The sequence below is a fragment of the Lacerta agilis genome, chromosome 2, assembly GCF_009819535.1.
Source record: "Lacerta agilis isolate rLacAgi1 chromosome 2, rLacAgi1.pri, whole genome shotgun sequence".
NCBI lineage: Eukaryota > Metazoa > Chordata > Lepidosauria > Squamata > Lacertidae > Lacerta > Lacerta agilis.
In genome coordinates, this window is record NC_046313.1 from 8,324,756 (window position 1) to 8,348,136 (window position 23,381).

Below are 23,381 nucleotides of genomic sequence, written 5' to 3' on the forward strand. Positions count from 1 at the left end.
GCTATGTTCAAGAGGATGATGCTAAGAAAAGTTATTATTAAAGTGCCAATTTGGGAATTAGAAGAAGAAGAAGTTGCAAGGCCTCTTGCCCCTGAAATTCTTCTCTTAGCTGAGCCAAGTTGGGGATCGGGAAACAGAGAGGAAAGGAGGGGGATTGGTTCCGCTTACCCTCACAGCTGGTTTTATCTGAGTTGAAACCAGACAGTCACCCCTCCTCCAATCATGACTTGTGAATGAATCCTGAAATGTCTGGATTCTCCATAAACAGCACTACAGAGACCTAATTGCAGGAAACCTGGAAAAAAAATAAGCCTGGCATGGTCTGAGGTTCTCCACATAGCCGGGCTTATGTAGGAATGTAGGAAGCTGCCTTACACTATTGGTCCATCTAGCTCTGTATTGTCTACACTGAGTGGCAGCAGCAGCTTCGGGCAGGAGTCTATCCAAGTCATAGAATCGTAGAGTTGAAAGGGACCCTGAGGATCATCTAGTCCAGGGGTCAGCAACCTTTTTCAGCAGTGGGCCAGTCCACCGTCCCTCAGACCACGTGGTGGGCCGGACTATTTTTTTTTTGGCGGCGGGGGGGGGGGGGTGAACGAATTCCTATGCCCCACAAATAACCCAGAGATGCATTTTAAATAAAAGCACACCTTCTACTCATGTAAAAACACCAGGCAGGCCCCACAAATAACCCAGAGATGCATTATAAATAAAAGGGCACATTCTACTCATGTAAAATCACACCGATTCCCGGACCGTCCGTGGGCCGGATTGAGAAGGTGATTGGGTTGCATCCAGTCCCCAGGCCTTAGGTTGCCTACCCCTGATCTAGTCCAACCCCCTGCAATACAGGAATATGCAGCTATCTCATATGGGGATTGAACCTTTCACACATGGAGATGCTGGGGACTTCTGCATACAAGGTAGATGCTCTTCCACTGAGCTGCAGGTTTTGTATAATTGCTGGAGTGGAGGGGGTGGGGTAGATCTTAGAACAGTATCATCCCTTCATACTCCTTCATACCCTGACTCAGTGCCAAAAAAAGAGGAAGAAAGTGTGACCGGTCTGAACACTGCCCCCCGTTGATCTGCCTCTCCCTCTCGATTTCCTTCCTGCTTGCAGTTTGCAAACTGGGCAGATGCTGTCATCTTTGTCTTCAGCCTGGAGAACGAGGCCAGTTTTCAAGATCTGACCCAGTACTACGGGTTCCTCACAAACTACCGCGCGGTCTCCGACATGGCTCTTGCGCTCGTGGGCACTCAGGGTGAGTGGGCGAGAGTATCTGCCCTGCAGAGAATTTACTCTTGGGGGCATGGGTAGGCTGCAAGGGGCAGTCAGGTGGAGTTGTTCCTTGGGGGTCTTCCTGAGGCCAACTGGAAGAAGCCTTTGTATTCACCAGGCTTGCTATTAACTGTTTCTTTATACATGAAGAGATTGACAGCCCAGTTAGGACTATAATTACTTCTGCTAGGGGGCTGCACAGAGACCCTGCCCCTTTCCCCTCTCCCAACCACTTAAAGCCCTGCTCAGGCTTTCTGTGGTTTCTGAACTTCCACCATACATTGCCCACTTACTTTCAAGCCTGTCCTCATTAAGGACTAGAAACTTGGTTTGTTTGTTTAAAGGAAAAGCATCCTAGTATGCATTTCTGCGTGTGCACACTCATGTACACCTGGTTGCTCTGTTAGCCAGGCAAGGAATTCCACTGCAGGACATCTGTTGGCTCTTAACCTTGACCCAGTGTCTTGGCGTATCACAGACACCAGACTGGGGGTGGTATGGCCAGGTAAGCCTTTGCTGGATCCAGTCCAAAGTTTAGCATGGCAGCAGCAGCAGCAAGCCTGATCCAGCAGGGAAGGTTGCACAGAAGCAAAGTTAAGCACAAGCCGGTTTAGTATTACTAGGTCATCTGTCCAGCTGGGTCAAGATGCCGATGAGAATAACTGGAGCAGAATAAAGAGGCCAGCTGGGGTCAGAAACCAAGAGGTAGCGGCACATGCTGAAACACAGTCCAGTAGGAACTCTAGTTTTGAGTTACAGGTAGGTAGCCGTGTTGGTCTGCCATAGTCAAAACAAAATATAAAATTTAAAAATTTAAAAATCCTTCTGGTAGCACCTTAGAGACCAACTAAGTTTGTTCTTGGTATGAGCTTTCGTGTGCATGCACACTTGGTATCTGAAGAAGTGTGCATGCACACGAAAGCTCATACCAAGAACAAACTTAGTTGGTCTCTAAGGTGCTACCAGAAGGATTTCTAGTTTTGAGTGTTCATATCATTGGTGGAGAAATGAAAGCAAGGCTGCACCATAGAAAAAGCAAAATCTGGTCAGTTTTCTGGATCTGTGGTTCCCTTTGTTACTAGGGCTGCTGAAGGATTCCAATGGAAATGGGGGTGGAAATTGCCAAAATTTGTCGCCCTGTGCCCAGAATGGAAATCAATCCAGTGGATACAAATGGTATTCACTGTTATTGTTGCTTCCAGTCTGCAAATGATATGTAATTGGTGGCATTTCCTCTCCCACATTTGCATTAAAATGAATAGTGTGGAATAATGTAATAGTAACAGAATTAATTATGTCAAGTTCTGCCACAGAGGACAGGGAGGCAAATAATGTGGGGTTTTTTTGGAAGTCGAACTGCGGCGGAACAGCAACAGCACTGCATGCAGTGTACGTGGGTCAGAGGGGAAATTGTTACCTTCTTACATCCCAAATAAAAAAGCAGGGCCATATATAGGAGCATGTTTTTGTGGTGAGGAGATAACGCAGCTAAGGCAGAATGAGAATACTTTCCAGTCCAATCCTATGCATGTTTATTCAAAAGCAAGTCCTGTTGATTCCAGATTTCTGTCCAGCTCAGAGATAAAGTGTGTGTGTGTGTTTGCTTCTTCCTTGCAGATAAAATCAGTGCCAGCAACCCACGTGTGATTGAGGATTCCCGAGCCAGAGCTCTGTGCACTGAAATGCGCCGCTGCCTCTACTACGAGACATGTGCCACTTATGGACTCAATGTTGACCGGGTCTTCAATGAAGGTGAGGATTTTTCTGGGATGTGTTCCTTGGAAATTGGATGGGGAGTTGGGTTTCATGGCTGCAAGAGCGCCTGTGAACATGAGCCAAGGGGGAGAACACATTTCAAGACATGGCTAATGGCAAACCAGAGCCGTTTGATCCTGTGTGTAGGGCAAGAGAGTGTGTCCTGGGTTTGCAGACCCTTCAGTGGTGCAAAATTCCTCATGTCCATCTTCATGTGTGGACATCTTACATGCCTACACAAAGCAAACATAATAAGAGCCCTGTTTGATCGGGCCAAAGGCCCACCCAGTCCAGTCTCCTATTTACACAATGGCCAACTAGGTGCCTATAAGACACCCTCAAGGAGGACCAATCTGTCTGCTGCAAAAATGGTGGGTTGTGCAAGCAAGACGTACATATTTTTATACAGGTATGCACCAACTGCACCTGACACTTGGAGGCATTTTTGTTGGTTTAAATTTCTTTTGTGAGTTTATTATTATTATTAGTATTAGTATTATTATTATTATTATTATTATTATTATTATTTTGTTGTTGTTGTTTGTTGTTCTCTGGCTTTATACTTTGTGCTTTCAATGTGTTGCTTCATTCTGTCAGTTTGATACCTTCTCTGGGCATGAGGAGAGTGGCAACAGCCATTAAATAAATAAACAGGCAATGGGGGTGTGCCAGAGACCCCATGGCCCCCTCGTGTGCTCCATCATGTGTGGAGTCTACAGGCCGGTAGAACTGTGAGAACTGGTTCTTCCGTGTCAATGGTTGGAGAGTCAGTGGCTTGAGGCGGCCATGCACAAGCCTCTGCTGCTCTCGGGAGGTGTGCTCCTGCATAATAAGAGTTGGGGCAAGCAGCTTGTGTTGTGTATGTGGGGATTTGTTGACTCCAGGACTGACTTCTGTCTACAAAGAGGTGTCTGTAGCAGAGAGAGTACACTTTGCAGGCAGTTATAGGTCAAAAGCTTTTCTTGCGTTCGGTTTTGTGGTTGTGGCGGAAACCCTGGTTTGCGACCCAAAGTACTTTTGCTTTCTGCACATCTGGCATACAAGAACAATGAGACTGCCATTTGAGGAGTCTCTGATAGCACCATATATTTATTGGTTTAGGCCAGGGGTGGCAGTTTTTGGGCACAAAAGGTATTGCTGAACTCCAACGTCCATCAACCCTGGCCAACACGGCCAATGGTTGTTGCATGATGAGAGCTGGAGTCCAGAAACACCTGGGAAGTCACAGGTTCCCCCCCCCCCCAGGTTGGACACAAGGAGACCAAGCTCCCCATCACACATGCAGAAGATGATGTGGGAGCTGCTTGCACATGGTGTGATCTCATGCTGCAGAAGAGAACGTGTGAATAATGTGACCAGGTTTGGGGGGAGGGGGGTGCATCACATGTGTATTTCCCGCCCAATTGGCACCCTCCCAACATGGGGCTAATTGCATGGGGGGGGGACCCCTTTCATGAGCCCCTCCTGGATATGACTCCTATTCTGCTGGATCGGGGGGGGGGGCGTGTTTCAAGGGCCCTAACAGAGTTTGTTCAGGGTGTGCATGACCTGGCCCTTGCAGGACTGGCAAGTGTGGGTGGGACGGGACTCGGTGTCTGCGGAGCTTGGATGTTGCAGGGTCTGCAGTCACATCCCCTGCAAAGTTCCCCCCCCCCTTTCGAGCAGTTATAGCCGATTTCCAGTGTGGCAACTGAAGGATCTGAGCAGCCCTATGATTTACCGATATATATATGTATTTTCCTCCCCCTCTCCCAACTGCAGTTGCTCAGAAGATTGTGAATATGAAGAAACAGCAGCAACTCCTTGCATCTTGTAAATCTTTGCCCAGCACCCCCAGCCATTCAGCCGTCTCCACGCCGGTGGGTGGAATCTACCTTGCGCAAGTACCTCCCCCCGAATGGTTATGGGAATCGCACTTTCCTCCTGCTGATGGCACAGCACCATGAATGGGAAGGGAGGGTGTGAGGCTAAGCCCCATTGATTTAGTGGACCTCCTTGCATGAGCTTCCTCTGTCGGCAACTTAGGGCTCATCATCCGCACTTTCCTGTGTCTAGAAAGCACAGGTCCAAGCGGTTTCTCATTTGTCAGAGGAATCGGAGGAAACATAACTCCACAGACAAGCCTGTTGCCATTGGTTCCAATTAAGTGGTAAACAGTGGGGGAAAGTGGCAGGACAAGCAGAAGTGTGGACAAAAAAAATTCCACAGCCTAGCCATCTCCTTGACAGTGCTAGTTTTGTATCTGGGGTGCTGCTTCATTTGTTTTCAAAATGGGGTCAGGATTCAATCATACACGCAGGAACTTTGCCTCTTGATTTTGCACAGCCAAGGCCCCGCCAGACCTGCGTGTCTGTCTTCCTTTGCTTTTAGGGGCTGGCATAAGTCTGCTTGGTCTTTTCCTCCCCCTCTAGGCAAGTAACGGTGGCCACACGAGCGACTACTCCTCATCCCTTCCTTCCACGCCCAACATCAGCCACCGGGAGCTGCGTGGGGAGGCCACCGCTATAATTGGCACACCCAGCTCCCTGCATCGTGGGACCAAACGCCGAACCAGCCTTTTTGCGGTGAGTTCCAGGGGAGGCCACCAGCCCTGGGACAAGGGAAGCCAAAGGGTGGGTGGCCCAGTCCAGGCTGAGGGTGGAAGGATCTGTCTATTTCCGGTTCTCTCAGTTTCTCTTTTTTCCCATCTTAAATTTGGTTCTCAACCTTTTTGCAGCAATTTGCATATTACTTTTTTTTAAGAGTCTTTGGTGTGGTTTTTTTCTATTAAACACATTTTTAATTCAGTGCTGACAGAGCTACACGTTTTTGCAGTCATGTCATGCATTTTTGTACATTATTTTCATGAACGTCTTCATTTCTGTAAACACGGTTTGGCTAGGAAACTGCACCGCAAAATTCAAGATAAATATTTCAAAGGGTAGCTGTGCTTTGGTTCTCACGCTGTTTTGGAAAATGCAAATTTGAGAAATGAAGCTTTAAATGCAAACAGAATCAAATTTCTCCTCCACCCCCTAGTCCAGACCGAAAATAACCCTCCGCTATCAAGGGGCAACATCGTGAACCACAGCAACACCGAGGGGTTGGGTAACAGGAGATGGAGAAGTGTTTCTCTAGAACACCCTGGATAACCGGTGCTGTCAGTCAGAGTAGGCATCACTGGACTAGATGAACAAATAAGGCAGCTCCCCTTGTTTTTGAATCTCTTCTGGGCCCTGCCCTCCTCAACCTCCCCTGGCCCCCCTCCCAGTGTGATTTGATGGTGAGACAGGCCGCCATGGAATCAACTCCACCAACCCCAGTATCCAAAGACTTTCAGGTCTGTTTCGTTGCTTCTTAAGCTATTCCCAGCTTTGGGGCAAGCAATTCCACCACCACCCAAAAAAAACCATGCTTTGTTGTTTCGAGTGTAACATCAGTTTGCCTGAACTATGGTTTGTAAATTAGCTTCAAGCCATAGTTTACAGATTCATGTTGCTGGCTATTTTCCAAGGCATGTTTTGTGAAGGCATAATGGCAAACCCATGGTTGGACGTTACATCTGAACCCCAGCTGTGTCTCTTTGCAGAATCGCAGAGGGAGTGACACCGAGAAGCGGAGCCTGGACAGCAGAGGGGACAACACGGGAAGTGGCCGAGCCATACCCATCAAACAGGTGACCTCCTTACATTTGTCCTGGCAGCTGTTTGCCAGTCCTCTGAACCCTCGGTTGCAAGTCCCAGCACCATGGGTAACCCCTGGCCTTCACCACCTCTCTCCCATTAGAGTTTCCTGCTGAAACGAAGCGGCAATTCTCTGAACAAGGAGTGGAAGAAAAAATACGTGACTCTCTCCAGCAATGGGCTTCTCTTCTATCACCCCAGCATTAATGTAAGTGCGCCATGTACTCCAGCTCCCAAGCACACCAGGGCTCGGCTTGCCGCATTGTCAAGTCCTACATATTACCATCTAAAGGCAGACTCTGCAATAAGGCCACAAAATGTGTAAGAGGGAACCATCCGACAGATCACGCCTGGATTGGAAAATAGACATGTGGATTAGATCACATTTCTACGGACCGTTCTGAGCCTGGTCCACTAACGCTTACATTGTTGCTGTTGCTAGGGGTTTTCTTTGTTTTGTTTTGGAGTTTTTATTTGCAAGGTAATCCCAGGGCTTTCTGGCTCTTGCCCAACCCACCCCCTTTTCTTTTTACAAAACATTTCTAGCTGATTGGGGGTGCTAGAAAGCATGGTACTTGTGACATTCATTGAAAGGTTTCAAGTAAAAGGCCCCCAGGAAGTGGCAGCACATGATGTCATAACACCAGTCCCTGGGCAATGGTATGCAGAAAAAGATGTGTGCTTCCAATAGGTGGGTTTTAAAAGCATGTGGTTTCTCCCCCCCCCCCCCCCCAGATTTCACCTAAAAATCTACAGTCGGTTGACGTAACAGACCCGCTGGTCTACTTGTGTGCAAGGGACACAGACTGGGTGCATACCATTCTATTCATCCCTACTTGCGTCCAAAATAGCTTCACCATTCTGTATGTATGTGCATGTGATCCATTCTCCTAATTCCCGCCCCACCCTAAAATAATCTGGTCTTTGTGCCTTTGCAGGACTATATCCATAGCAGCCACGGCAAAGAAATGGACCTGCTCCGCACCACCGTCAAGGTGCCCGGCAAACGCCCACCCAGAGCCATCTCTGCCTGTGGCACCTCCTCGAGCATCAACGGTTTGGTCAAAGACGTGAGCAGCGTAGGAGTCGGGGACACCAGCAGTAAGTGACTCGTTCCCACATCATGGGCATAGCAGATTTAGGATGGGAGAGCACTGCAGTGATTGTATCTCCTGACATTAACAAAAGAAACCCAAACCCTTTCAAGTTGCTGGGGTAGGAGCGGGAGAGGATTTTAAACTTTAACAGGAGACCCCGAGTGCTTCATTCCTTCCCTGCCCCGGCACCTTTAGGGATCACCCTACAACACACTTGAGTCTCATGTGTGGCCTGGACATCCTGGCTAGGCAGGTTGATGCCTCAGAATGAGGCCCTTCCATACTCAAGTGGGGTTTCTTGGGCAGCGACAGCACAAAAATCAGAGCTCTGTCACTTGCAGGTTTGCCAGGGAAGGAATACTTGCATGGTGTTTGGCTGTGTAGGTGTGTGTATAATTACTGCTTGTTAGTTCACACTCCCGATACGTTGTGTTTTCTTAATTTGCAATTCTCTGAGATTCCAGCCACTCGAGAAGCCAAGCACCCCCCTCCCTTTGCACTATGATGTTGATGCACTCACACTTTTGTTTAACCTTAATTAGTAACAGCCAAGGAAGGGTGTAACAGAAGGAAATTATGAAAAACAACAAAATAGTGTTTTTAACGAATGTCTGCCTCAGCTATAACACGTCTTCCTACATGGGAAGCACCCTCGTATTTGGGGTGGGGGGGAGAGAAACCCACATGTCATGCATGATGGTTGAACATGTGTCTTATTCTCTGTACATGTGCCTGCTGTCATGACAGGCCAGTTTGCACATGCCATGTACTGGGAAACTGGTGTGTGTGAGTATTTAATGCTTTGCATGTGAGAAAGTTTGAAGTGACTCTGCCTCCTGAAATATTTTTATTCTACTGATACAGACATACAGTAGGAATCAAGAAAATAAGTCAACCTCTTCTTAAAAAGTGAATCAGCTGTGAGCAGGAAATAAAAACTACATTTAATAATAATTAAAGCCATAAATGATCTAAAATAGGGCTTCCACAAGCTACATTCATTCAGGTGGTCTGTGGCATTAAATATTCATATTGCTTTTTAATTTTTATTGCTTCTTACATTGTATTTTATTGTACTATAATTTGTATTCCATTGAATGCAAATTGTAATCCAATAAAATACAACATGATCAGCAAAAATACATGCAACATTAAAAGTCATGCAACATCTAACAACATTGCTACAACAAGCAGAAAAGGCATTAAATGTTCCGCCAAGACAATCAGCAATTTTCAAGTAGTCCATGAGAACCGTTTGGGAACCACTGAAGTCCCAGATGACTCCCTAAGAAACACACGCACCGCATAAAACAGATCAAGATTATCAAACCATGAACATGAGCTGGGGGACATCACCCAAAAAGTGGTGCGTGGGTGTTCAAAAGTCTGCAAATGTGCATAATATCTCCCAGTGTTCCAATTAAATCCAGAATGGGAGGCAAGTCCCTGGGTATGTTTTGGATTACCCTTATGGTCATAGGAAAAAAAAACATCAAAATGGAGAAATAGCTTCTACTGCGATTGAATTATGTCCGATGAAAATAGAAATATCGTCCCACTGCGATGGTACCTTAGAAAGGAAATGTACATTCCTATTGCTAAAGGTGAGCAGTTCAGTACATTCCAACCACTCCTTAAACAGCATGCAATTTGCCCCCTGATGGGGAGCGTTCTCCCTTCCTCCTCCTCCTCCTCCTGCTCATTGTACAGCAGAACCATTCACCTCTTTCCAGCATAGGATGTAAAAATCCATACAGTGAGGCCTCTTGTGACCCACCTGCACACCAGCCACCCATGGCTATCTGCCAGGATCTTGATGCCCTCTCCACCCACTTTCTGCAGTCTTGTGCAGGCAGCAAACCCAGGAGATATATTGGCGCCATGTGACTAACTTCCTGGTACTATTCCACAGCCAGTTCGTCTAACCAGCCTGGCAGCATGCACCTATGTTAGGCATTCGTACCTGGAAGATAAAAAGACCTTCCCTGCTTTTGTCACTATTTTACAAGTGACCAGGCTAGTGGTTATTTATAAGGTCAGGGGCGTCTTGCCCATAGAGGCAAGTGGCACGGGGCACTAGGGCGCCTGGGAAGAGGTGGAGGCTGGATGCGGCACCTCCCGGCATCAGCTCACTGCCCTCGCCCAGAGCCTCCGCCTCTTTCCCGCCGGAGGAGCCGCCCTCCAGCTGCTGCCCGCCTCCTCCAGTCCCGCAAAGCTGCCGCCAGCACTGTAAAAAGGTCAGCAACTCTGGGAAAGGGGGGGGGCGGCGGCACCGGAGGGATCTTTGAACCACGGCGCCGGATGTGCTTAAGATGGCCCTGTATAAGGTTGCTCTATTGAGCTCCTCTTAATACATCCCCATTCGTGGTTGGTGGAACACAAGTTATGTACATCCGCTGCAAGAATTACCAGCTCCAAAACACAACATTCCCTTCCTGCACGATTGCAGTAAATGAATTGTGTGTTCGGATTTCCTGGAGGTGCTGCACACCTTCTCCTCCTCTGTGAAAATGCTCGAATCGAAGAATTGATTCCTATCTAATCTAATCAAAGCTCTTAATAAAAAAAATTGCGATGAATTTTGGCTTTGGCCAATTAGCTTAACTTATTAAAGGAAGTCATATTTCTTTGTTCCGAGGTGTCTAGCGGTGCGAAGTTGAATTGGAGCATTTGCTAAGTATAATCGTTTCAGTTTAATTCACAAACCTGGAGAACTGAATGTTCCCTTCAGCCCTAGTGTGGGGGAAACAGCTGTAATATGAAGCAGCAGCGGCCCCTGCAGGAAGCCTTGCAATTGCAAATCGCAGAATTTTCCCTTGTATGTACAGGACAAGTGGAAGCGGGGATAAGCCCTAAGGCCCTTTCAGATTTGCTGCCTCATTGAAAGGTGGCAAAATTATAGCACCAGGGGTGGGATTGGCGATGGGGGGCAGAATTGGGGGCCTAACCAGTGGCCCGTTTCATCTCTTGAGCCTCAATGTATTTTGAGCTGAAGATAGGCTCAGGAAAGATTTGGACTTAGCTTTGAACACTCTGCTGTGATTTCTCACTGGTTCAGAATGATGAAATGGCTGTGTAAATAACCAGCCCTGGTTATTCTGCTTCTCCAAGCCACAGCCCAGGGGTCCCCAAGCTTTTTTGAGAAATGGGGCACGTTTAAAAATCACAGAAACAGTTGTGGGTGCCACAAAATACCCATTTCACGAAAGAATGCTCACTGGCAATGCTCAGAATCCATACCCAAAACACCTACACCTCCAACAAAACAAATAGAACACAGGCCAAAAAAATAAATCAATCAAAAGCCATAATTATTTAATTGAAGAAAAATGGGAAGAGCAAGGGCCCTTAGCTGGCACCAAGTGATGTCTTAGGGCCCCACGGGTACTATGTTGGTGAACTGACATCTAGGAAACTAGAATATTCACACCTTGACAGGCCACGGCTTACTCTTGTGCAAATGCTTTTAATGCAGAAGGTATTAGATACAGTTTCCACCTATTTCAGTTGAAAGCTGGAGAAATTTCAAAGTGCTGATGGGAGTCAGAGGTGGCAGTTCTGAGCCAGTTGTGCCAACGTCCTGACTTGACACAGCTTCATAATTTCATTCTCTCCCCTCCACCCCAGCTTGCCCCAGTCCAGGTCTGCTGAATCCTCCTGTCGACCCAGCGATCAAACTCTTAGGCAAACCTGAGCGCCTACAGCGATCTGTGTCCTCTTCCAAGGCTGGTAAGTTCAGCACAGACCTGGAATCTCCCAGGATGGAGGAGAAAGGATGCTGGGAAAGGGCTGCTTTGAGCCAAGAGGAAAGGATGTGATCTGTTTCTCCCGCATGTTTCTGCAGAGGTAGCCATGGCTGCAGAAGGGCTCTCCAGCCCTGGCAGCGGTGGCAAAGACCCACCTCCATCCCCTATGGTTGACAGAAAGAAGCACAGGAGGAAGAAGCTGACAACTCCTTCAAAAACAGAGGGGTCTGCAGGACAGGCAGAAGGTAAGAGGCAGCTGCCTTGTTTTCGTCTGCAATGGAGACTGGTTTGTGGGCTCCTGACCCCCGACTACCTTACTCTTTGCCCCTCCAGAATGTGGAGAAAGACTTAAGAATGATGCATTGAGCTGATTTTTTAAAAATTGTGCCTGTAGTGACATCACACTGCCCCTACATTTCAGGGGTTAACATTTTTTTACAGTGTTTTTATTAAAGATTTTCTTGGGTTACAAAAGTACATACACCATCTCTGCTTTCAGATAGGAGTTAACATTTTTGAGATCTTAGAAGGACCACCCCGTTGTTTTCTAGGGTAGGAAAAGCTGGTTTGCTCCTGGTAATGCAAATTTTCATAAGAACAGGAGGAGGAGCTTGCTCGCCTCACCACACCATTCAAAATAAGTAGCCACATTCCTTGGAAGATATGCATATATTTGCCAGAGTGACAGTCTTCGCACAAGAGGGAAGACTCCCTTCCACAGTGCAGATAATGTCTATTGCAAACCCCCAAGCACTCTACCCAAATGCCCACTTCACATGCTCCTTCTCCCTAGAAAAATGTAGGGAATGATCCTGTGAACTGGAATTGGGTATTTACCGTGGTTGACAGGTGAGTGGGGCCACCCGCCTGTCAGTCACCTTACATCACTGTGAAGGCAAGCTGGTTTCAAAGGAAAAATGGCTCCTCTGGTGATCTCTGATCTTATGAAGTTGGGTGTGGAGCAGATGTTGTCTGTGGGGCGGAATGGTCTCTGCTGGGACCAATGTGGTCTGAGAACTGGAAGCTCCCTCTGCCTGATCTGTGGTTCTCAATGTTGTTAGACTCCCAATTCTCATCAGCTCCACTTGTCCCCTGCTTTGTAGGCATGGGTCCAAGCGGTTTTGCCTTTGCCTTAATACTTCCTGCTGGAAAACCCATTCTTTTGTGCTCAATCGCAGCAAACGTCAACCCAGAGAAATCCAATTGACGTTTGGTCCGATTTAGCTCTAAAGAATGAATTTTCCTGGGAGAAAGCCTTAACCTGCCTGGCATGTGGTTCCCTGGAGAATTGGCCAAAGGGTTCAAAGAAAATGTTAGCCAACCCTGATCTAGAGGAAAGGCCAGCACTGTCTTCAGCCTGCCTGGCCTCAGGAAGTACGAATTTAGACTGTGGGGAGGCCATGGGTTTTTTGAAGGGTAACACCCCACAGATTCTGAGTCCGGAAGGCACCATGCCATGTCCAACTGGGCTTCCTACTCCCACCCCCACCTCTTCTGTTCTGTCTACACCAGGCAGCTGATGCGAAGCCTTTCATTTCCACTCTTACGGTTTTGCTGTACGCCCCCTTGCCCAGGAAGGGTTTGTCGCGGCTCACGCAGCTTCCTCCCTCACTCTCCCTTGCGACTCTTCACGCATCCACTGCCACTGCCACCCCCTGGGCCCGTGGGTTCTGGATAGCCTCTGCTTTTTTTGGTTCTTATTTTTCTCCTCCTCTGAACACTCTCCCCTTTCTTCTTTTCCTCCCTTCTCTTTCTCTGCCTCTTGCTTCCTGCTTCCCCTCCGGACCCTCCGCAGCCAAGCGTAAAATGTGGAAATTAAAAACCTTTGGTAGTTTAAGAAATATTTATAAAACAGGTAATGAGCGGCGGGGGCAGGCGCGAGCTCCTTTTGTGCCGTGGCGCCTGTTGCATGCGATTGTGCTTACATCGTGACGTGCAGCCTGCGTAGATGTCTGTCCCCGAAATGCTTCCCCCGTGATCAAGAAAGCTTCCGTCCTATTCTGCCTCTCCTTAACGATACCCCAGCCCTCGGGGAGTTTTAGAATGTCCCTCCCTCCTCACATCGGGTTTGCAAAGGTGGCTGAGCTCCTGGAATTCCTTTATGGTGGCTGTTTTCAAACTATGTTCCACAGAGCCTGAGGGTTCCTCAAGGCTTCCTCAACTGGAAGATCTGTAATGACAGATAGACCCTATCTCGCCCTGCACTGTACAGCCTTGGGGATTTTTGGGTGTCTGGAGTGCCCTCTTAGTGTGTGCAGGTGACCAGGAAGGCCCCATGGGTGCCCTAGAATGTATTCTCCCAGAAACCTCTGCCGTGCCCAGAGGTTCCTTGGCAGGCACGTCAACACAGGACAGAGTGCCCTGAAGGGGGAGAGTTTGGAAAGCCACCACCTTGTGGCATTATGGCACCAGCCCCTTTTTAATGCCCTGGTGGTTGTCATCATTGTGTCCTTCCACCAACCTGATGAAGGGTTTTGATGAACGAAAAACCTTGCTTGTTTCCTTGTCACCTTATGGTTGCCCTTACTCAGGGCAATGCTGTACCGTTAACTTTTGGAGATTTTCTTGAAGACTCCGGAAGAGACTAAGGCCCATGTATTCAAGTCACAGGTCTGGGGCTGAGGGGACCTGAGTTCAAGCCCTGCCTCTTCTGGACCCCACAAAGTCTGCCATTTTTTCCACTCCCCCTGCCATCTGTAACATGGGAAATGGCAGTTTATAGCACGGTTTTGAGAGCCGGCAAAAAAAACCCAGGCAAAACACACATTGTACAGCATTCCACAACTTCAGAGCGCTATGTAAATTTGCAGTGGCAAATATTTGAATAACTGTAATCATGGGACTCATGCTCTCAGAAAGGTGTGTGCCTTAAAACTCTGCCTCTGGCTCTCCTTATGGGGTTTGGGGCTGTTAGCGGTGGCTCTTGTCCATGCCACTCCCCCTGCTGTGCATCCTCCCCATTGTCCGGTTGTGTTGAACCTGCCCCTTAGGGGAGCGCAGGGAGGGAAAATAGGTCGGTTGGAAGCCATAGGATTCATCCAGCCTCCACTGCGGTCCAGCTGGAACCTGCTCTTTTGTATCCACAGAGGAGGAGAACTTTGAGTTCATCATCGTCTCCAGTACAGGGCAGACATGGCATTTCGAAGCCAGCACCATTGAAGAGAGGGACTCCTGGGTCCAGGCCATCGAGAGCCAGATCTTGGCTAGCTTGCAGTGCTGCGAGAGTAGCAAGAACAAGGTACTGATCCCCACCCCCACCCAAAAAAACACGGGGACACACACACACAACTCTTACCCTGCAATGATCTAGGCTTGCCTGTCTCAATATTGGCTACCATATACAGTAGCTGTCATGATCACACCTTCCACTTAACGTGTTATATAGATGGGTCTTTTCTGTAATAGCTCTCCATCTATCCAACACTCTCCCCATTTTTCTGGCACCAAGGAAGAACATCTCCACCGCACCCCAGGTATTTGGTGGCGATGAGAGGTTTTTACTCTGAATAGGGACGTTTCCGAGCACAATTCAAAGTGTTGGTGTTGACCTTTAAAGCCCTAAACGGCCTCGGTCCTGTATACCTGAAGGAGCGTCTCCGCCCCCATCATTCAGCCCGGACACTGAGATCCAGCGCCGAGGGCCTTCTGTCGGTTCCCTCACCGCGAGAAGCAAAACTACAGGGAACCAGGCAGAGGGCCTTCTCGGTAGTGGCGCCCACCCTGTGGAACGCCCTCCCATCAGAAGTCAAGGGAATAAACAACTACCTGACATTCAGAAAATACCTAAAGGCAGCCCTGTTTAGGGAAGTTTTTAAACTGTGACTTTGTATTGTATTTTGGTATTTGTTGGAGGCCGCCCAGAGTGGCTGGGGAGACCCGGCCAGATGGGCGGGGTATAAATAATAAATTATTATTATTATTATTATTATTATTATTATTATTATTAGGAGGGTGGAAACGGCAACTTGCATAAGAACTGTACCAAAAAAATACAACAAATAAGGATAAGTACATGGCACAAGGCAATGTTTCCCTGTTGCAGTTGGGGGTGGAGACTGGCATGCAAAGGGAGAACCTTGCTCAAGGTTTGAAGAGGGATTGAACTATTGCCTTGGGTAGAGAGACCAGGCTTCAAGCGCTCTGAAGAAAAGGCTAGCAGGAAGATGCTCCTTCCTTTTTCCTCTGTCTCTATCCCTACAGGCTCGCATGGACAGCCAGAGTGAAGCAGTGGCAATCCAGGCCATCCGTAATGCCAAAGGAAATTCCTTATGTGTGGACTGTGGGGCCTTGAGTAAGTATTTCTCTTTTGTATGCAGTCGGATCTAAAGGGATTCCAGATGTGTATGTGTGTGTGTGTGTGTTTTCCCCTTGGGTGGCAGTGATTGACCCTTGGGCATTATTAGCACTAAAGCTATTGAGATATTAGTGCTGCTATTTGGCACCACAGAGCTCTGCTTTCTGCCAGTTCCTTAGGAACAGGTAGTTCCCTTTTAGCATGTTGTTAATTCTGTCTGGAGACACAGAGGATCCAGGGAGTATTATGACAGCTTCTATGTAATCTTTTTGTTATGTGCTAGATGCTATACAGAACAAGAGAGAGGGTGTGACTTCTGCCCAAGATGAAACAATCTATGATAGGCAAAATGCCATAGTTGCAGGTAGGGGGGCAGGAATGAGCTGGGATTGAGTGTGTTTAATTCTTTTTAAAATTTTATCCCAGCTTTATTTCACAAAGGAGCATACAAAAATCCTCCTTTATATTTACAACAGCAGTCTGAAGTCGGTTGGGCTAGAGTGGGGTAAAGGCCCAATATCACATGGTGAGCAGGGACATGAACCCAGGTCTCCCTAGTCCCTGTCCACTAGACCAGCCTTCTTCAATCTGGTTCCCTCCAGATGTTTTGGATTACAGTTCCCATCAAACCTGAACATTGACCATGCTGGTTGGGATTGGGACTGATGGGGGCTGTAAGTCTGTGAAGCAAATGAACTTTGCTGGCCTGGATTGTTTGTATGAATTGTTGTGTCCTTACATGGAAATGCATATATTTCTTTTCTGTTGCATGAAAATCAAAAGCTCCAAGCTTTCTTCAGTGGAGCATATGATTGTCAGGGGGGAGGTAGAGGAAACCTTTAAAAAGACAGGTGAGCAGTTCAAGGTGGATCTTGGCATGATGAGCATAAGCTTTGTGCAAGAGTAAGGCCTCATCTTCACTATGCATTTAAAGAGCATCATGCCACTTTAAACAATTATGGCTGCCCCCCGAAGAATCCTGGGGACTGTAGTCTGCAAAAAGAGCAGAGAGCTGGTAGGAGATTCCTATTCCCCTTTCAGAGCTACAATTCCCAGACTGGTTTAACAACCTCACTTCCTAGAGAACTCTGGGAATATAGCTCTGAGCTCTTTCCAGGGGGCGAGAGCAGCCTTCCCTGATTTCTGATTGGCTGACTTGTCTCACCCCCAGACCCAACCTGGGCCAGCCTGAACTTGGGGGCGTTGATCTGCATTGAGTGCTCTGGCATCCACCGGAACCTTGGCACCCACCTCTCCCGGGTCCGCTCCCTCGACTTGGACGACTGGCCGCTGGAGCTCACGCTGGTTCTCACCTCCATCGGCAACGAAACGGCCAACAGCGTCTGGGAGAAATGCACGCAAGGACGCCGGAAACCCACTTGCGAGTCGTCACGGTGAGTGCAGGGCAAGCTGCCACCGTAACACAGCCACAACTGGAGCCTCCAGGACCTAGGGCTGCAGTCCTGTGCAGGAGCGTAATCTTGTCGGAAGTCGTGGGCATTAAATTCTGAGTCTACATGCGCAGAATTGCGCTGTTAAACTACCAGTTAAGACGGGTACCTAGGGTAGGTGGGGGAACTTAAGCACTTGCCACATTTTCTCTCAAAATGGCTTCACTTTGCCTGGCTTATTGTGCCCTTAACTGATTGGAGTTTGCGGTCCTACTTAGTAGCTACTCTTAAATAATAATGACGTCGCGCACATGCACAGATGCGGCGCTTCAGGTTACGCACTTCACGGGTTATGAACGTGGCTCCAGAACGGATCCCGTTCGTAACCAGAGGTACAACTGTAAATGTAAATGAATGAACTTACTGTTTCTCTCAAATATACATTGATTCATGGGTCCCTATGGTTTCAATAAATAAGTTCCAAATATTGTTAAATTTGTCCATACATAATCATCATCTGAAAACGATCTGTTCCTGGGTTGCAAGAGTTGTCATGTCATCTATCTATTGATCGAAAGAGGCCATCTTTTTGTCCTTCCAATGTATCAATATCAGACTTTTTCAGATTTAAGGGGCACAGAGAATCCATTTACATTCACCGATTATAAACTCTAGGTGTACATTGCTATGGATTTTGCTCTTCCTGTTTAGTGCTAGGCCGGAGCTTAGACTAAGAATGATTATATTGTAGAGTTGCGTCCTTGAGAATCATCTAGTTTATTCTTCAGTTGGAGGGATGGTCTTCTCTACTTAAGAAGGACCATGCTGGGTGGATCATGCCAAGTGTTCCATCCAGTCCTGTTTCTCACTGGGAGAAAGAAACCTCAACCAGGGTCATGTGCACAATAGCCCTTCCCTTCTGTTCCCCTTGTATTCTGCAGCATACAGTCTCCGAAACTGGAATTTGCATATAGCCATCATAACCCCTCTTTCTCTCTGTCTTCCCAGGGAAGAGCGGGAGTCATGGATTCGAGCCAAATACGAGCAGCGGCTGTTCTTGGCACCACTGCCCCCCTCTGAACTTTCCCTCGGGTGCCAGCTCTTCCAGGCCGTGCTGGACCAGGACCTGGGTGCTGTGCTGCTGTTGCTGGCCCACAGCTCCAAGGATCAGATCAACGCCCCCACAGGCGACAAAGACCGGCGCTCGGCACTGCACGTGGCATGTGACCTGGCGCACGTGGTTATTACTCAGCTTCTGGTCTGGGTAAGTTCTTGGTAGTGGACGGTGAAGGACGTTGGGGATCCAAGGGAAGCAGATGTTCCCTTCCAGCTCTCTTCATGTGCCCTGGGTCAAAAAGGATTAAGGCCCTATCTGCACTCCACAGTTAAAGGAGTATCATACCACTTTCAACAGTCATGGCTTCCCCCAAAGAATTCTGGGTAGTGTAGTCTGTTAAGGCTGCTGAGAGTTGTTAGGAGACCTTTATTTCTCTTCCCAAAGTTCCCTGGATGCAGGGATTGATGGATTCATAAACCACTCTGGAAATAGTAGCTCTGTGAGGGCAATAGGGGTTTCCTAACATCCCTCAGCCCCCTTTAAATGTACAGTGCAGATGAGAGCCATATAAGCATCTACAAGGGCTGGCATAGAGCTGACTCTGAGTTACTCTGTATGGCTAGTTTAGGTCCCCCTCATTCATGCCGCTTTTTGTAGCTTGTATACAGTGACTAGAATATTGTGAGTTATTCGTCAAAAGCACCATTTCCCATGCCCTGGCTCCAAATCACATTAAGACAATTCTGTGGTAGCATGTACAACTGCAATGTGGGTTCTTTAAGAAACGATTCAGACACTTGTATCAGCTGAGATTTTTAAAAGCAGCTTTTTTAAAAAAATGCAGAGCATCCATGGTCCAAATCTAAAGCCCATGGAGCTTCAACCTGCAATCGATATAAGGGAAAGGGGCCAGAGTTCACTAGCGGAGCATGTGATTTGCATGAAGGTCCCAGGTTCAATCCCTGGCATACCCAGGTTTTTAAAATATGCATAAAAAGGATCAGGTTGCAGGTGACGTGAAATACCTTTACCTGAGACGCAGGAGACCCTCTGCCAATCAGAGTGGACAGTACTGGGATGGATGGACAAGCATAGCTTCTGATCAGAATGTCAGTGTGTCCTCCCACCAGCAGTTTTTTGGCAGTGACCATCCCAGGCCAAAGTATTTATGCGGCTTAGCAGATTCTCCCCCCCCCACCCGCAGTTCTCATGGTTTAACTGTTCTAAGTTAAAATCAGAACAGTACTCTAGATAGTGTTAGCAAGGGTCAGCAGGACACATAAAAACGTTGGTGGACTATTCCATACGCAGGATAACTTGGTACTACATTGCTGCTGGGGCCGTATGTCAACTTGGCAGGTTGGAAGTGTCTGCTGCATAGAGAGTGGGGGCACAGGGAAAGTTATTTACTGAAAGGCTCTTTGGGATGGATGAGCAAGATGGTTTAAAAAAACAACAAGAAGATAGTAGTCACAGGTGGTTTGGCAGACTCCAGAACAAACCAGGCCCTCCCCAAACTCAGCCCAATCATAACTGTAGAAGAACCAAGCAATAGGGCAGCGTCCCAGGCCTGGGAAGTTGTTCTAGCTGTGGGAGAAGCAGGAGAGAGTCTGAGAAAAGGGAAGTAAGGTGGTGGTGAGAGAGGTAGCTTCTGGACTGAGAGGAGAAGTGGATGTAAAGGGAAGCCGAGGGTGCAAACGTACGCTGTGGACTGGGTGAAACCCTAATTTCCCAATCATCAGCGTAGGTGTATGTTTGTGTCTTCTTTGAATGAGCACCTTGGGGTTCCTAACACAGCTCAACCGCTCTTTCCCCCACAGTACGGGTCTGACGTGAAGGCGTGCGATGCCACTGGGCACACAGCCCTCTTCTATGCCCGCCAATCAGGGAGCCAGGAATGCACTGACATCCTCTTGCAACACGGCTGCCCGAACGAAGGCTACAGCAGCATCGCCACCCCTGGCCTGCGCCGCAAGAGCAGCAGTGCCAGCGTGGGAAGGACCGAGGCCCGAACTGCCCTGGTGTAGCATCCCAGGGGGGAGCCTCTTTCCCTATCCCAGTGGTGCAATAGGGGTCCAGCAACTGATGCCTCTTCTCCCTAGGGAGACCCCACACCCCTCTGGCATCCGGACTACGCGCCAAGGAGCTTGGATCACGAGTTCCCGTCTCGCACAGGATGAGGATGTGGTGGCCACCCAGAGCTCTGCTCCAATGGCTCTGCTTGGTGCAGGCTGCTGCCGCCGTCACCTGAACCACCTCGGCAGCTCACGACTCTCCTCCCAACTGCCAGGCCTTGAGCTGCTCTGCTGGTCTCCAGGGCAACAGCCATCTCTAAAGGCAGGCCGCCAACGCCTGCGGGGGAACAGAGAGAGCAATGCGTCCCAGCGCTTGGAGTGAAGGATCAGGGCCCAGGATGGCTTTCTCTTCCCAGTTACTGGGGACTTTTAGAAATGGGGAGGGCGGGGGTGGGCAAGTGGTGAGTGGGGGTTTTCCTTTTCTTTCTTTCTGTGTTTGTAACAAGCTTTGAAGGTGGAATGTAAATCAGTGTTATTGGAGTGGTCAGTGACCCAGCCTCACCTAACCAACTCTAAAGAGGGCCCAGAAAAGCTTGGCTGTCGGGGAGAAGGTTAAAAATGGTCCAGCAAGTCTTACCTTTTGTAAGGCAGTGCGCAGGGGCCTAAGGTTTGAGGGGGGGGCCTTCATGCCATTTACAGAGGGAGAAACCCTTTGGCCTTTCCACATAGCCCTGCCAGGCCTCTCCAAATAGGCCACACCCGCTTTCAGTCTTGGCCCCTTGATTCCTTTCCCCCTGGGGAGGGGGTGAGAAGGCACTGCTTCAACCCTTCACCTTTTCTGCCTTTCAACAAGGTTTTTTTTGGCCCTAAACTGCCATGTGCACTCCCCCTCCTCAACCCACCATGCACCTGCCACTGATCTGCCCCCTCTACTGCTCTCTGCTCATCCCTTCAAATCACTTTCTGGTTCCTTGGGAGAGGCTCCCTCCATCAGCCGCCAAAACACTTCCTGCCAGCTCAGGCGTGGCTGTTGTTTGCTGAGTGCAGCTTACAGCAGCTTCTGTGCTGCTTTTGCCTGCTGGCAGTGTGGCCTACAAAAAGACAGGAGAGTGTGACAAAAGACACCAATAGGAAAGCCCAGGCCTTGGCTTTTAAAACAAAGAGTGCTTTTATAAAGGGTTATTTGTTGAAAACAAAAGAAAAAGGGCCCTTCCCTCCCTCCCTCCCCGTCACCCAGATGCCACCTCCACTTCCTTCTCTGGCTAGACTACTGCTGTTTTAATTTATTGCTTCATAAAACTCTTCCTCTCTCTGGCTGGGCAGCATGTCTGGTGCCAAGGTTCATCCTCCTCCTGTACCATCACTGCAGCAGAGGTACCTGTGTGGTTTGCGATGAGTGGTGTGGCCTCAGGCTTTATTTCAAATCTGTGATGAGGGTCATGGCAATGAATTCCAGGAGGAAGGTGAATAGGCATTGACTCCCCACAGTGGTTGGCTGTGGCTCAGTTCATATCCAGGCTGCTTTGTTCAGAGCTGGAGCTAATGAGTGGGCCAGATGCACAAGCCCACCTCGGCCACATCACGGAGGCCCCAGGCCTTTCTTTGCCCTTCTGAATTGGACCACACTCATGAATGTATTGTCGATTGTGTTGCACGAGGCTTACAGGCCCTGGGTGGAGGTGGAAGGCAATAACCTGGTGCCACTGCCTCCTCCCTTGCAGAGTGAAGAAAGCTGGGCCTGGCACAACCAGATGTTGGGAGGGGCTACCTTGCACCTTGGGCCCCTGCGCTCTTCCTCCCCCTGCCTTGGAGGACCAGAGCCTGTGGTCATGAGGGGGACAGGTGGGGTATTGGGGGGGGGCGCTCTTGAAGACTGAATGTAATTTATGCTGTTGGGCATGGCAGTTCAGCACAAGGTTCTAGGAGAGCCTCTGGTGCAAGCCCTCACAGTAGGATGGGATTATAATACCTCCTGGGGGGAAAATGTGAGGTTTGGGGTGGGGGGAGGGGGATGCAGAAGTGCCAGAGCTGATAGTATTGGCCCTGTGCCGCTGTTGTAATCTCTTGGATTGTAACTTGTAAGTATGTGACAATGTAAGAAGATGTAATAACAAAGACTGGTTATTCCTTCTTTTGACTGTGGTCTGGAGTTGGATTTGCTGCTGGGTGGGGAGCAGTTCTTACTCGGTTTCCTTCCTTCCTAGCAGAGATTAAAGCAGGAAATGGTTGTAAGCAGGAAAGGATGCCTTTTAAGGCCACCTTGAATTGCACAGGTGAGGGAGTAGGAAAGTGTTTGTGGCCACGAGCAAGAGAGATTATCAAGGCTGGTGGAGGACTGGCTGCACAGACACTTCAATGCTGCTCTTGCCTTGAGAGGTCTCAGGAGCAGCAAGCAAGTTCACCCTGCCTGGGGAAGCAAGAACAGAACAACACTCCTCTGCACATCACAGCAGGCAAAATGTTTCTCAAACCACACAGGTCTGGTGAACAGGAGGGACTAAAAACAAGAGGACTAGCGAGATAGAGAAGGAGAGTGTTTGCTTTGTTTACATACCCAACCCCAATTAGCTACACTGCTGGATCTGATGCGACGCCTCACAAAATAGCATTAACATGAAATCCTGCTTCTGGTAAGGTTGGTGATTTGGAGGTTTTCATGTTGCTTCCTTCCTTGGCCCAGGTGTGCAAATCTGCTGGACTCAGGGTCCACTGGAGCTGCAATAAATGCTGCTCTTCAACCAACTGAGCAACTATGGTTTTAGGTGCTGCCTACAAAACACAGTTTGTTGGAGCAAGTGGTATCACACCTGAACCTGGGATGTTGTCTGAGCTGCAACAAAGCGTGTGCCGGAACAAACTCTGCAACAGGTGTATACTAGCTTTGATGGTAACGTTATGAATGTAGGAAGGGCACTCATTTTCACAAGAAGTTTGTCCACACAGCACATTCCAAGTACAGGCACCACCCAACAAATCATTTTCATCGTATCAGCAAAGCTTCTGCCCATTCTTGTTACAACTACAATCCACTGGTGTAGTAATTTCCAAATGAAGGCAGATCAATTTTTGAGTTATGGAAATT

At 48.5% G+C, this 23,381-nt stretch overlaps 1 protein-coding gene across 3 annotated transcripts in view; it reads left to right on the plus strand.

Annotated features, from left to right (window-relative positions):
- AGAP2 (ArfGAP with GTPase domain, ankyrin repeat and PH domain 2) overlaps positions 1–22,436 on the plus strand; it is a 65,247-nt gene extending 42,811 nt beyond the window's left edge. For 2 of the 3 annotated variants that reach the window (XM_033138474.1, XM_033138475.1), the window contains 15 exons: positions 1,124–1,265; positions 2,900–3,034; positions 4,799–4,896; positions 5,449–5,601; positions 6,606–6,692; positions 6,803–6,907; positions 7,638–7,800; positions 11,424–11,525; positions 11,641–11,787; positions 13,338–13,397; positions 14,629–14,780; positions 15,743–15,833; positions 17,008–17,230; positions 18,236–18,491; positions 20,105–22,436. In XM_033138474.1, the coding sequence (XP_032994365.1) occupies positions 1,124–1,265; positions 2,900–3,034; positions 4,799–4,896; positions 5,449–5,601; positions 6,606–6,692; positions 6,803–6,907; positions 7,638–7,800; positions 11,424–11,525; positions 11,641–11,787; positions 13,338–13,397; positions 14,629–14,780; positions 15,743–15,833; positions 17,008–17,230; positions 18,236–18,491; positions 20,105–20,311 (2,121 nt within the window). In that variant the 3' untranslated portion in view covers positions 20,312–22,436. The remainder of the gene's footprint in view (positions 1–1,123; positions 1,266–2,899; positions 3,035–4,798; positions 4,897–5,448; positions 5,602–6,605; positions 6,693–6,802; positions 6,908–7,637; positions 7,801–11,423; positions 11,526–11,640; positions 11,788–13,337; positions 13,398–14,628; positions 14,781–15,742; positions 15,834–17,007; positions 17,231–18,235; positions 18,492–20,104) is intronic. The other variant, XM_033138476.1, reaches the window with a different exon arrangement.
- Positions 22,437–23,381: the final 945 nt, after the last annotated feature.